The sequence below is a fragment of the Ips typographus genome, unplaced genomic scaffold (assembly GCF_016097725.1).
Source record: "Ips typographus isolate SLU unplaced genomic scaffold, UJ_Ityp_2.0 IpsContig76, whole genome shotgun sequence".
In the NCBI taxonomy this organism is placed as follows: domain Eukaryota; kingdom Metazoa; phylum Arthropoda; class Insecta; order Coleoptera; family Curculionidae; genus Ips; species Ips typographus.
This window is the reverse complement of record NW_028098579.1, coordinates 199,837-212,647: the sequence shown is the minus strand read 5'-3', so window position 1 is coordinate 212,647 and position 12,811 is coordinate 199,837. Positions and strand designations below refer to the sequence as shown.

Below are 12,811 nucleotides of genomic sequence, written 5' to 3'. Positions count from 1 at the left end.
TGCACGGTGAACCACCCTGACCATATTTTTGCCAAATTTAATTTTTTATAAAAGTGCAAGCTTAAATAATTTAATATTGGATTTTGAAAAACACCAAATCGAGCCATGTTTTGGTTCAGTTTTAACTAAATAAAGTTATGTGGGGCTGATGGCTTACTAATAACAGTTGGCTTGCACTTAAAATAATATTACCTCTATAAGTGAAAACAAAACTTCGAGTCGATCTCCACAAAATATTTATTAGATAAATTGTTACACATGTTTCGGGTGTATTCAGACACCCATCTTCAGAGGCTGCAAGTTGTACAGTATGTCAATTAATTACTTACAAAACTAAGGACATGGAAGCCTACCTTAACTAGATCACAAGTCTGCTGTCATTCTAAAAGGGGAACAGCTGGACGGGGAAAAAAACCTTGATCAAAAAACCCAGTTTTGGTTTTAAGATGGCAGGTTGCTTGGTTTTTTATTCTCAAAGGGGAAAAAAAACTTAATCAAAACCCAAGGTAGTTGAATGATGTCAAAACTGCATGTTTATCTGTAATAGAAAGCATGAGTAGAAGTATAATAAACTGAAAAAGTCAGTGTAATGGGGGGTGGCAGATAAGTCAAAAGATAAGTCAAAAAAAGTAAAACTGAATTCTTACTTAAAGGAGACCAAGTAGACACGAAAAGGGACGTCACACAACAAAAACCGCGATGGACTTTCACAGGTTGAACATTCAACAGATTTGATAAAAAAAAGATTTCTATTTTTTCTATGGTGGTGGGACTGTGCAGGGCTTCATGGGTTGGGTGCAGCCGGACGTGAAGTGAACAAAATGGTTCCTACAACAAGCCAACGGCAGGTTGCAGGAAACGGAAGTCTGGGGGGCAGCATCATATTGCCAAATCAGAAAAACTAAAAACCCAAACCCCCAAAAAAGACAGGTCGAAAACTGGACATGACAGACAGCTGACAATACATGTGTAGTTGGTCTACTCCATCAAAACAATACAGCGTACGATTTTCCCGTGGGTTTTCACAAAGTCAGTTTAACTCAACAATTAATAAATTTATTTACACTTCAAAACACTCCGTACAATAATTAACTCAGCTACACACACACAGCTACAATTCCACAATCATTTCACTATTTAAACTTTACCGCGTTCCCAAATTCACTACTACACTACTCTATCGTCTGACACCGCTTCTTTTATATTCGCAAACCACGTTCTAGAATGGCCGCAAAACGCTTCGCGATTTGCATCGAACGTTCAAGATTCTTCCAGGTGTGGCGCTTCCTAACTATGGCCTACTTTAACACGCGCCCGTTTAGCTGTCGGATAATTAGTTTTTAGTTTTAACTTAATTTAACTTTGGTTAATTTTTTACGCTATATTGTTATGATAGAGTAGACCAACAACACATGTATTGTCACCTGTCAGCTGTCTGTCATGTCCAGCTTTCAACCTTTCTTTTTTGGTGGTTTTGGTTTTTCTGATTTGGCAATATGATGCTGCCCCCCAGTCTTCCGTTTTGCGACCCTGAGTTTTGTTTTCACTTAATTTTTAGTGTTAAAAAGAACAAACCTAATTATCAAATCATATCAAACTAAATTATCTACTCATTGACAACATAAAAATTCCAAATGCATAGTTAAAAAAAACAAGTTCCTAAGTTCACTAGGTATAATTTTTTGACAAGTGTGGCACATCATTAGTTTTGGGAGGTCTGTAGCTACTAAAAAACTAAATAAAAGTCCATGTCCGTATTTGAAAATTTGAAGTTGATGGTGATACCTAGAAATCGAAACGTCGGAGCTGAAAACTAAAACTATTTCCTTGAAGAGCATAAAAAATTGCCTCCAGAAAGTGCCATTGGTAAAAAAATAAAATAGAAATTTGAATTTTTCGGTTTTGGTCGCATATCTCCAGATGGAAATCAAAATTTTTGAATTTTTTTTAACAAATTATTTAGCAATAAAATGCGCAACTTTCCCTCCATTTAACTAAAGCTCTATCAACTATAGTTTCGGAGATAGCAATGCTAATGCATCGAATTTGTATTTATGAAAAAGTAACCAACATCACCTCAATAAAATATACCTATATGTTTTTGAAATCAGAAAAAAGAGATCCGGTCTTCAGATCAGATCTTCCGCTTAATCAAATGAATAACAGGTTGTTCCATTTAAAGTAATCAAAACATGTGTCAAAAATTTGACAAGTGGTTGACGTATGTCAATTTTCACATTAGTATCTGGCGAATCAGGAAAAATACGGCAACCTTGCTACTTTCAACTCTGCTGTCAGATCAAAATTAACAGAGTAAGCTATTGAGTCAAATATAAATAAACATCATCTTGTACAAGGTGGGCCAAAATGAGATGGTCGAAAACTGATGTCGGTGTCAGAAGCTCAAATTTGATAGAAAACATAATGGCGAAAACCGTTGGTTAATATCTGTCACCTTTTGACAGTTATACCGTGTCAAATAGAAAAAAAACTATTTACACTACTGGATTCTACCCGAAAAGTTGCTGTAGAAATGTATTTTAGGAATAAAATATAATGCATCTGAAAGTTTTGAAGAAAAGTACGAATTCTGAGAAGCACCCTAGATCTGTCAAACCGTGACAGATATTAACCCACGGTTTTCATGATTAAGTTTTGTATCAAATTTCAGCTTCAAACAACGACAGTTTTTGTTTATCTCTATTAATAAGAGCACTTTCCATTTACCATAAGTACGTCCTATTTGGCCCACCCTGCACAATATTCCCAAATATATACTTCGTTCATAGAAGCTGAAAATATATAAAAAAACTCACCTAGTGCCTTCAGCATTAAAACAGCATTGCCGAGGTTTATCCGCTGAATTTCTGGTACCGTATTATCCTCCAACTCGTGTTTATATGACCAGGCTGTATACAGCCTAAAACATTTTCCCGCTGCAACCCTGCCTGCTCGACCGGCTCTTTGATTAGCCGATGCCTTCGAGATTGGAACAACCATTAAACTTTCCATTCCTGAACGAAAAAATATACATACCAGGTGTCCAAGAGCACCCTGGATATAGGAGATTAACATGGGAAAACGATTTTGATTTTTTTGCGCCTGTACGGTTGATTTGATCGAAAAATGGTATTAATGAAAGTTGTAGTACCTATCACGGACTGGTTTTGTGTATTTTTTTCAGATCTGTAACTTGAGCCTTTTTAAAACACGAACAAAAATGAGAAAATTTAAACTTTTGGCCTGCACTGTATTTTGGTTGTCGGGCAACGGGTAAACAGATCATTGTTGCTGGTACGGTTGCTCGACAACCGCTTATACAGTGCAGGCCAAAAGTTTAAATTTTCTTATTTTTGTTCGTGTTTTACGACGAAAAGGCTCAAGTTAAAGATCTGAAAAAATACACAAAACTAGTCCGTGATAGGTACTACAACTTTCATTAATACGATTTTTCAATCAAATCAACCGTACAGGCGCAAAAAAATCAAAACCGTTTTCCCATGTTAAACTCCTATATCCAGGGTGCTCTTGGACACCTGGTATATAATTATTTATGTTTTTAATAAAAACACATTTTTTTATCTCACTCGCCTTTTTAGTGAAAAATAATTGTGAACTATGCGACTGTCGTAAGGCTAGAGACTTCTCCAGCCTTACGAGTATTTACTTTTGTTGTTCCCTCCTCTAGGTCCTCGAGGTTTTTTAGTTTTAAATTTACTTTATTTTTTAAATTTTATTTTTGTGTACATTTGAAATTTTAATTTTCTTTTATTTTATAAATAGTTTTAGATCAGGAGCGAAACTAATTAAAAGTGCCAGATTGAAAAAAAAACTTCGAAAACTTGTCAAGAGAAAAAATAGTAAAAGGAAAAGAAAAAACTTGGAAGAAGCTCTGAAGATGCTGGGAAACGTGTTCGACTGGTGGTGTCTCCAGGTTTGTACAAGGACGCTGCTGCGGAAACAGTTGAATATCGATACAAACATTTTAAATTGACGTAAAGCCCTAGAATTTGACGTAGAATTCAAATATTGGCTAAAAAGTTGGTCATTGTATTTAAAAAAAAACATAAGTTTGGTTCGTTACTCAAATTTGGGACACCCTGTATAATAAATGTTTATTTTAAAGTAAGGTAGACCTAAATAGCTACTAGTTTTGTATTTAACGTTTTTTGCTAACATAGTAGTTAAGGGGGTGGTCAAAATTCAATCAATCACCCTGTACGTCCCCCAGTTATTCAGACATGTGGACCGAAACCTTTAAAGAGGCTGGAAGGGCATTGTTTGGTTAGCAAATTCTTGGAAACAGCTTACGTTTGAGCTATTTTCCAAATAGAGAAAGTTCGGGAAGTTTGTCTTGATCAGACAACTGATTGTTTGGAGCGATTTTCACCGATATTTGGGCACTGAATTGACAGCAGAGGAAGATCCGACACACAGGCAAAGAAAAGATCTTCTAGAGGTGATCTGCACTCGTGATTGGAACTGTGGGTACCCAAAAAGACCAAAAAGACTTTCAAGTTTTGCTTTTGGCAAGTAGAATATTATTAGTTTTAAGTTTCGTAAATAAGTTAGGGTAGAAGATTGTCTAGTCTATTTTAATATTTTGATAATCTATAATTTTTTGAATCAAAACGGTTTAGAAATTTAGTCCTTAAAAATTTTTTGGCATCTCTTATTAAAAACAACATGTCAAACGAACCTTTGGATACGGGGGCAAAATTAAATCGGGTTTTTTTAAGGGATAACAGAATTCACGATTAATTATTTATTCACTTAATATTCTTTCAAACTATTGAATTTAATATTTGTTTTGCATTTCTCGAAACAAATGAGATAATAAACTTTGCTCTATCGCTGACTTACCCTGTACAGAAATACATAAAATTGGAAAATTTAATAAATCCCGCCGTGCATGACAGAAGAGACATAAAAATGACATGACGGCCTCAAAATGTTGACAGGTGGAGACCTCTGAGACTCGAAAGAATTCAAACACGGCTTCACTTTATTACCACAAAGATTAAGATCTATCTATACCCTGATTATTATAACATTAGTTGCACGTCATAACACAGGTGATTGTATTGCCAATCGAACTACTGGACAATAACATTGCATAGATACAAAAATTTAAATTACGCGCCTTAAAATATGTTGGCAATAGAGCGCAATGTTGTCGTCTGTTTTTCGATTTTCTTGCTACCGAGCTATTCCGATCACCGATTATCTGACTCGATCGTTATACGTCTCGAAGATCCTATTTTACGATCCTGTGGTCATTAAACGGTTTACTTGTGGCCAAACAACATTTCAACAACCTGCCACGTAGCAGTCTGTTATACCAATACCGTCGAATACTGGCTCCAAGCAACTTTATTCTATTAGATTTTTGTGCGAAGCTTACATATAAACGGTAATTCAAATTGGGAATTTTAACCATTGGGATTTCGAAAACTATAAGAGATACGAGAAAGTTTAAATTGGGCATAGTTGCGCAATTTAAAGCTCAACCCAATTCAGTTTTAAAAATTTCGATTTTCTAAGTACTTCCGAAAATATCCAAAAAAACTGAAAATTTAATTGAAAAATTTGATTTGAACTTTATTTCTAACCTTATTTGAAGAGATATCCCAAAACTAAAAGCATCTTTTCATTGCCACTTTTTCCCAGCTATTCGATGATGGATTCAAATTTGCCACACGACGTTTCGTTTTTTGGCAGACATTATCAACTTTCTTTTTTTTTATGGACGCCGCCATATTGGATTTTTAGCCCACCAAATAGTACGTTTTATTCTGATTTTAGTGATGTATAATAAACTTATGATTTGCTTCATAAATAACAGAATAATTCAATAAAAACTAATTTTACCTTAATTGGCATTGAGTTAATGAGACGTTTTATGAAGATTACATGGTAGTACTTGTCACACGAAATTGGCCTGAACATACTTAGTCACAATGAGGAAAAACGAGGCAAAATTATTTTAAGCTTCATCACAAATTTGATACTAAGTTAATAATATGAGAGCAAGCCAACTGTTATTAGTAAGCCATCAGCCCCACATAACTTTATTTAGTTAAAACTTAGCCAAAACATGGCTCGATTTGGTGTTTTTCAAAATTCAATATTAAATTATTTAAACTTGCACTTAACATTAAAATTAGTTTATATTGAATTTTTTTTTCATTTATGAAGCAAATCATAAGTTATTATACATCACTAAAATCAGAGTAAAACGTACTATTTGGTGGGCTAAAAATCCAATATGGCGCCCATGAAAAAAGAAAGTTGATGATGACTGCCAAAAAACGAAACGTCGTGTAGTAAATTTGAATCCATCATCGAATAGCTGGGAAAAAGTGGCAATGAAAAGATGCTTTTAGTTTTGGGATATTTCTTCAAATAAGGTTAGAAATAAATAAAAACAAAAAATCTAATTTTCAGTTTTTTTCGGATATCTTCGGAAACACTAGGAAAATCAAAATTTTTAAAACGGCATTTAGTTTTAGGTTTTAAGTTTTAGATTGCGCAACTTTGCCCCAATTTAACCTTTTTCGTATCTGATATGGTTCCCAATGGTGAGGGTCGAATTTGAATTACCCTGTATAGTTTGATCTAAAAATGTGTTTGCAGTACTAAAGCTAAGTATTACCATTTACTAGCCTGAGTAAGCTTATTCAACCAATAAACAACATTGAATTGTTAAGCACCTGCCTGAAAATCTACGCAAATAAACATGTCTCCATTATTACTCAAAGTTTATAGGTACACAAATGCCGACTAAAACACATCAGATCTCAAACTCAAGGTCTCCTATTTTGATTCGTGAAGACTTTTATTCGGAGAATGTATTTAAATTAATTAAAGCAATTAATATTTTTGACAATCTCAAGGTAGAGCGCTCATTTGAACTGTGTGCTGTGTATTGTTCTAGAATAAGACTGTACGGGTGATTGGTTGAATTTTGACCACCCCCTTAACTTTTGTAATTTTGGCTTTAGCAAAAAATTTTAAATACAAAACTAGTAGATATTTAGGTCTACTTTACTCTTAGATAAACAGTTGTTGTACAGGGTGTCCCAAATTTGAGTAACAAACGAAACTTATGTTTTTTTAAATACATTCACCAACTTTTTATACGATATTTGAATTCTACGTCAAATTCTAGGCCTAATTGATGTAAAATGTCTGTATCAATATTCAACTTTTTCCGCAGCAGCATCTGTTATACTTATTGTATATTAACAATATTGCCTCGACTATCTGATTAAGGGTTAATTTGATTATTCAAATTTGGGACACCTTGTATAATAACTGTTTATCTAAGAGTAAAGTAGACTTAAATATCTACAACTAAGTTGCTACAACTAGTTTTTTTACTAAAATCAAAAATAAGGAAGTTAAGGGGGTGGTCAAAATTCAATCAATCAAGAACGCTGCTGCGGAAACAGTTAAATATCGATACAAACATTTTACATCAATTAGGCCTAGGATTTGACGTAGAATTCAAATATTGGATAAAAAGTTGGTCAATGTATTTAAAAAAACATAAGTTTGGTTTGTTGCTCAAATTTGGGACACCCTGTATAATAAATGTTTATTTTAAAATAAGGTAGAACTAAATATCTACTAGTTTTGTATTTAACGTTTTTTGCTAAAATCAAAATTAAGGTAGTTAAGGGGGTGGTCAAAATTCAACCAATCACCCTGTACGTTGTTTGTGTTTATTGTGCACCATCTGGTGATGTGATCAACTTTCTGATAAAATTGGAATCAGCTATTTCTGCTCTCCCTCCGAAGTCAAACATTATTGTTTGCGGCGATTTTAATGTGTATTTCCTCTCTGCTTTGGACCCTAATAGTAGTGTGTTTGAATAATTGGATCCTAATAGTAATGTGTTGAAGTAATCAATTTAATTGATTCTTATGGCTTACGCATGCACGTTGAGAGGCCAACACGAGTTACATCTCATTGTTCAACACTGGTAGATTATGTTATCTCCAATTTTGATAGGGAGAGTGTCAATTCTTGTGTATCAAACAGTGCAATCTCTGACCATGAGATAGTGCACTGCGGTTTTTTAATTGATAGAAAAAAGACTAAAATAGTGAAGCGCCGTGGCAGAATGTTTACTAAAAAAACTTATGATAGGTTTTCGCGGCTGGCGGTTTTAAGGGATTGGAGTGCTGTGTTGGGCTCTGAAAGTCCTTTGGAGGGTTATCATGCTTTGTTGGCAGATATTTTTAATACTTGTTTCCCTATTAAATCTATAAAGCCAAAATCACGAAAATCTTGGATTACTAAGGGCATAAAGGTATCAGCCAGGAACTTGAGGTCGCTCCACTACATTAGAAAATTTAATATGCAGAACCCAAACTTTATTACATATTTTAATTTATATAGGACCACATACCGTAGACTAATAAAAACCGCGAAACAACTTTATTACAAAAATAGAATTGATTCTTCTTCTGACAAACAAAGAGAAGCCTGGCGTATTGTAAATGAACTAATGGGGAAAAAGAGTAGCAGTACAGTAATGGATTTTAAACGCAATGCAGATGACTTGAATGATTTTTATTGCAACGTGGCCCATCACTTATCGGGATAGATTAAAAATGATGTAAATTTCGAAGAGTTTTTGAGAGATGGATATGTGCCTGATACATTCTTCTTTGCGCCCACTAATGAACATGAAATAAGAAAAATTATTTTAGAATTGGACAGCAAAAAGGCTCCAGGCTGGGATGGAATTTCAGCCACAGTATTTAAAAACCTTCCAGATAATGCTATTAGAACTCTTGCGGAGGCCGTGAATCTCTGTTTTGTTTTGGGTGAATTTCCCAGTTGTTTGAAAGTTGTCAATATAGTGCCCCTGTACAAGGGTGGAGATGAGGCAAGTCCTTCAAACTATAGACCTGTGGCACTGTTGCCAACGTTAGCGAAAGTGATAGAAAAGCTGGTGAAACAACAACTAATAAACTTTTGTAAGATAAAAAATATTTTAACTCCGGTACAGTTTGGCTTCCAAGAGAGGACCCATTTTATTCTTGCTTTATATAAATGACATTGTGAATCTTGACATGTATGGGCAGTTTACACTGTTTGCGGATGATGCAACTATTCTGTGGAGTGGCAGGAATGAGCAAACATTGACTCAGCAAATAAACCATGACTTGTGTCTTATGAAGAACTGGTGTGACGCTAATAAATTGTCGCTTAATATTCTAAAGACAAATGTTATGTCATTTAAATGTAATTTGGGTCCTGTGTATGTTGAAAACCAATTATTGAAAGAAACAACTCAAAGCCGATTCTTGGGACTAATAGTGGATGACGCATTAAAGTTTGAATGCCATATAAAGACCCTCAATAAAAAGTTATCATCCAACTGTTATGCTTTAAGAATAATTTCAAATGAGCTGGATAAAGGCTTATCAAGGCAAGCATATTTCGCATTGATAGAGTCCCACTTGCGTTTTGGCGTATGTTTTTGGGGATCCTGCACTGGACGGCTTCTGCATGCGGTATTTGTCTTGCAGAAAAGAGCGGTTAGGTACTTAAGCGGGGCTAAACCTGGTGACTCGTGCAGGCCGCTCTTTGTTGCAAACAGAATTTTGACATTGCCAGCTTTGTTTATTTTGGAAACGGTGTCCTTGATGTATAAGAAGTACGGCACGACCCTGTGTGAGAGTTTGTCTGCTTATGTCACCAGGCAGTCATATATGTTGCCATTACCTATTCCGGTGACCTCTCAGGTGCTTAACTCATTGGTGTATAATGGACGTGGGCTGTTCAATCATTTGCGTACTGGCATCAGAAAGATTTCTGAGGGGGCAGATTTAGAAAGGAGGTCAAGATGTTGCTCATTGAGAGAGCCTACTATAATGTTAGTGAATATTATGCGGAACGGTTTTAAATTTCTAATTGTCTTTATGTGCATATGTACCTCTCGTGACTGTGGGTTGGTGAATTTGTATTTTTATCTTTATTTGTATGTGTATAGTATGGCTTTGTTTACAACTATTTTTAGTTAAAAAACAATAAAGCGTATTTTGATTTGATTTGATTTTGAAACATTTTATTTTTTCCAGAGACTGACATTTTTGGGTAGCATTAGATTTTTCATAAAAATTTCTTCAAACATAAATTTTTACAAATTTTATATCACAAAAACTTCTTGACAATGGCACCCATTAAGTGTGAAAGAGTATATTTTTTGTGTACAACATATTAATAATAAAGTCATAGAAAAAATAAAATAAGCGTCTAAAATGTTTTCCAGCGGGTTTAAAATAAAATAAGTGGATTGCAACGTGAAAACTTCCGGCTCTGCCATATGAGATACCACAACATCACTCAGAATGCCTTATTGAATTTTTAATTTGTTGTATTTATTTTAGAGAAACATGTAACCATCAAGAACCTAAATCAAGAGCTTAAGGTTAAAGAAATACTACATATTGGTGATACATCTCTGCGAAAGTTGGTAAATGAATTAGGTTTCAAATTTAGACGAAATTCTATGATCCAAACGGAGACTTCTCATAAATAAAAAATGTTATTTCGCTCAAGATGTTTTTGATTCGCTTTGGTATAAGGTTGTTTTAGTGCAAATTTGCAGCCAAAGATATCTACTTTCTGAGTGATAATACACGCAAAATTTTAAACGTGACGAAGCTTTAGACACGCCCTTTTCTATAATATTGTCACGAATAACATAAATTGCACTAAGTTCCGTTACCTAGTCGGGCCCCGGTCTCCCCTAGTGCACTGTCTGAATCAGCAAGACCGGCAAATTGGGGTCACGATGTGGGTATTTAATCAGCGTCTCAAGCCATCGACGATTACCGAACTCTGGGGTCATCCCCAGAGGGAGGTCACGAGCGACAGTCCGAACTTTCTAGTGCCCGGACGGCTCGTTACACTTGGACGACTTGGCGACACTTCAGAAGGGCTTACGCACCTACCACTATACGTACACACCCACACACCCCCTCTTGGTCAGTGTTCACTGCCTAATAAAGAAGACATACTTAAGCTACGATCTTGTTTCTCTTCCTACGCCACCCCCTAAACGTGACATGGTGGAGGCGCCCCGTTCAATCCCCGTCTATTAATCTTCATATTGATAGACACACCCTCGCCAATTGAAGCCAATTAAGTCACGGGAAAAAGATGAAGGAATAACAGAGAAGAAAGAAGAGAGGCAAAGACCAGAAGAGAGACAAAGAGAGAGAAAGAAAGAGAGATCAGGAAGACGACACAACAATGCCCACCCCAGAAGAATCAAGCGAGTTTTGAAGGACCAGCCTGCAGGTCCGCAGTTGCTTGAACTGAGTAGGGCAATATCAAGAACGGCCTGTAGGTTGCCCTAAACATTTTAGTGTATAGGATCACATATTAGTTTGTATAGTATTGGGTAAGATAAAACTAAATTTTTTGATGACTAGGTTTCGTAAAATAAGTGTATGTATAGTTAATGAAATAACAATTTTTTCTAGACCAGTGACGCCATTCCCGACCTAGGTACTTTGCTGAGGTAGCAAAATCGCGCAAGTATCAGGTGTTTTGTTTATAATAAGGTCAGATGCTAATACATGTTATGTCTGTTTATGTTATTGGAGTCGGGCTTGTTTGCTAATTAATTGTTGACTTTAGGGGCCACCTAATTACCTCGTTGCGTCCATCGACAAATTGACCTGATTAAAGAAGCGAGAAGAAGAGGAGCAAGCCTAGGAGAAACCAGCATCTTCGGATGGGTTCCGCACCGTCGGTTCTACAGCCGCGTGCACCCAGAGTCCCTTAAATGACGGGCTGAAGAAGGTTCTCCAGATGGGCTTAGAAATGATGTATAGTAGTCCAAAGCAACGTGTGCTAAAAAGAGAGCACGCAATGGACCAAAGATGTCGAAGCTAAGCGATGGATTTCCGCTTAGACAATGTAGTGCCGAGAGAAGGTACTAGAAGATGGTGCCCGATGCAGGGGACAATTTACGCTTAAATGAGAAGGCAAGAAGATGGACGCAACAACAAGGTTGAAAGGTGACCCAACGAAAGGAATAAGTGTTTTTTGGGTATGCAAACATGACAACGTTTAAAAATCGAGAAGTAGTTAAGATATTTGCTCAATAAAGTTTTTCCACCCCTTTTCTAGAAGATAAGTAGAGCTCGAATCAGATGAGAAAAGGCCACCGCATCATCAATGACGCAGTTTTTAAAACTATTTCTTTCTCCTTCTACAGTTGCCGTCGCATTAGATATAATCAGAGGCGTCCTATTAAAATATTCCCGAAAATATATTGTTAAGCGGTCAAAAAGCCACTTGGCAACGTAGTACGGTTTTTACTTGGACACAATTAAAACAGATGCGGCAGCGGCCAGGGACATTTGGACCTTTTTATATGCTTTTACTAGCCGGCACTCTAAACGGTGTTGCCAAGTTTAAAAAAATGTAGTGGCGGACAGGGAGACTTAAGGGGTTAGGTTAGGTTCCGTTTTAGTCTGGTGTTTTGGTTGTATTGTTGATGGTCGCAGTTGAAGTTCACATAGTGTTATGAATAAAAAACGTTATTTTGTCAAAATGTCTTTCAAAAAGGTTGGAAAGAAAGGTGTTATCATATACAGCCAAGGCCGTGAAATCGTCAGTAACGTCTTACAATTTATGAAGAAAGAAGCAGAAGGAGTTTCCATTCCTTTGAAAAACTTGTTGTCTTTTATTTTCTTTATTAAAAACGACGAAAATGTTTCATTTTACTGATAAAATAATAGCACGCCACTGACTGGCTGCAACAACTTGGAAAGTAAC

The 12,811-nt window shown here is 35.8% G+C and overlaps 1 protein-coding gene and 1 long non-coding RNA gene across 4 annotated transcripts in view; both read right to left on the bottom strand.

Annotated features, from left to right (window-relative positions):
• Positions 1–12,811, bottom strand: part of LOC145739884 (putative pre-mRNA-splicing factor ATP-dependent RNA helicase mog-4) — a 66,630-nt gene that overhangs the window by 26,124 nt on the left and 27,695 nt on the right. For all 3 annotated transcript variants that reach the window (XR_014181261.1, XM_081995223.1, XM_081995224.1), the window contains one exon: positions 2,817–3,014. Coding sequence is in view for 2 of the 3 variants with exons in the window: in XM_081995223.1 (XP_081851349.1) it covers positions 2,817–3,014 (198 nt within the window). In the remaining variant the exon portion in view is untranslated. The remainder of the gene's footprint in view (positions 1–2,816; positions 3,015–12,811) is intronic.
• Positions 221–2,081, bottom strand: LOC145739897 (uncharacterized). Its single transcript, XR_014181269.1, has 2 exons — positions 648–2,081; positions 221–538 (listed from the first exon to the last, which is right to left on the bottom strand). It is a non-coding gene; the product is annotated as an uncharacterized LOC145739897 (long non-coding RNA).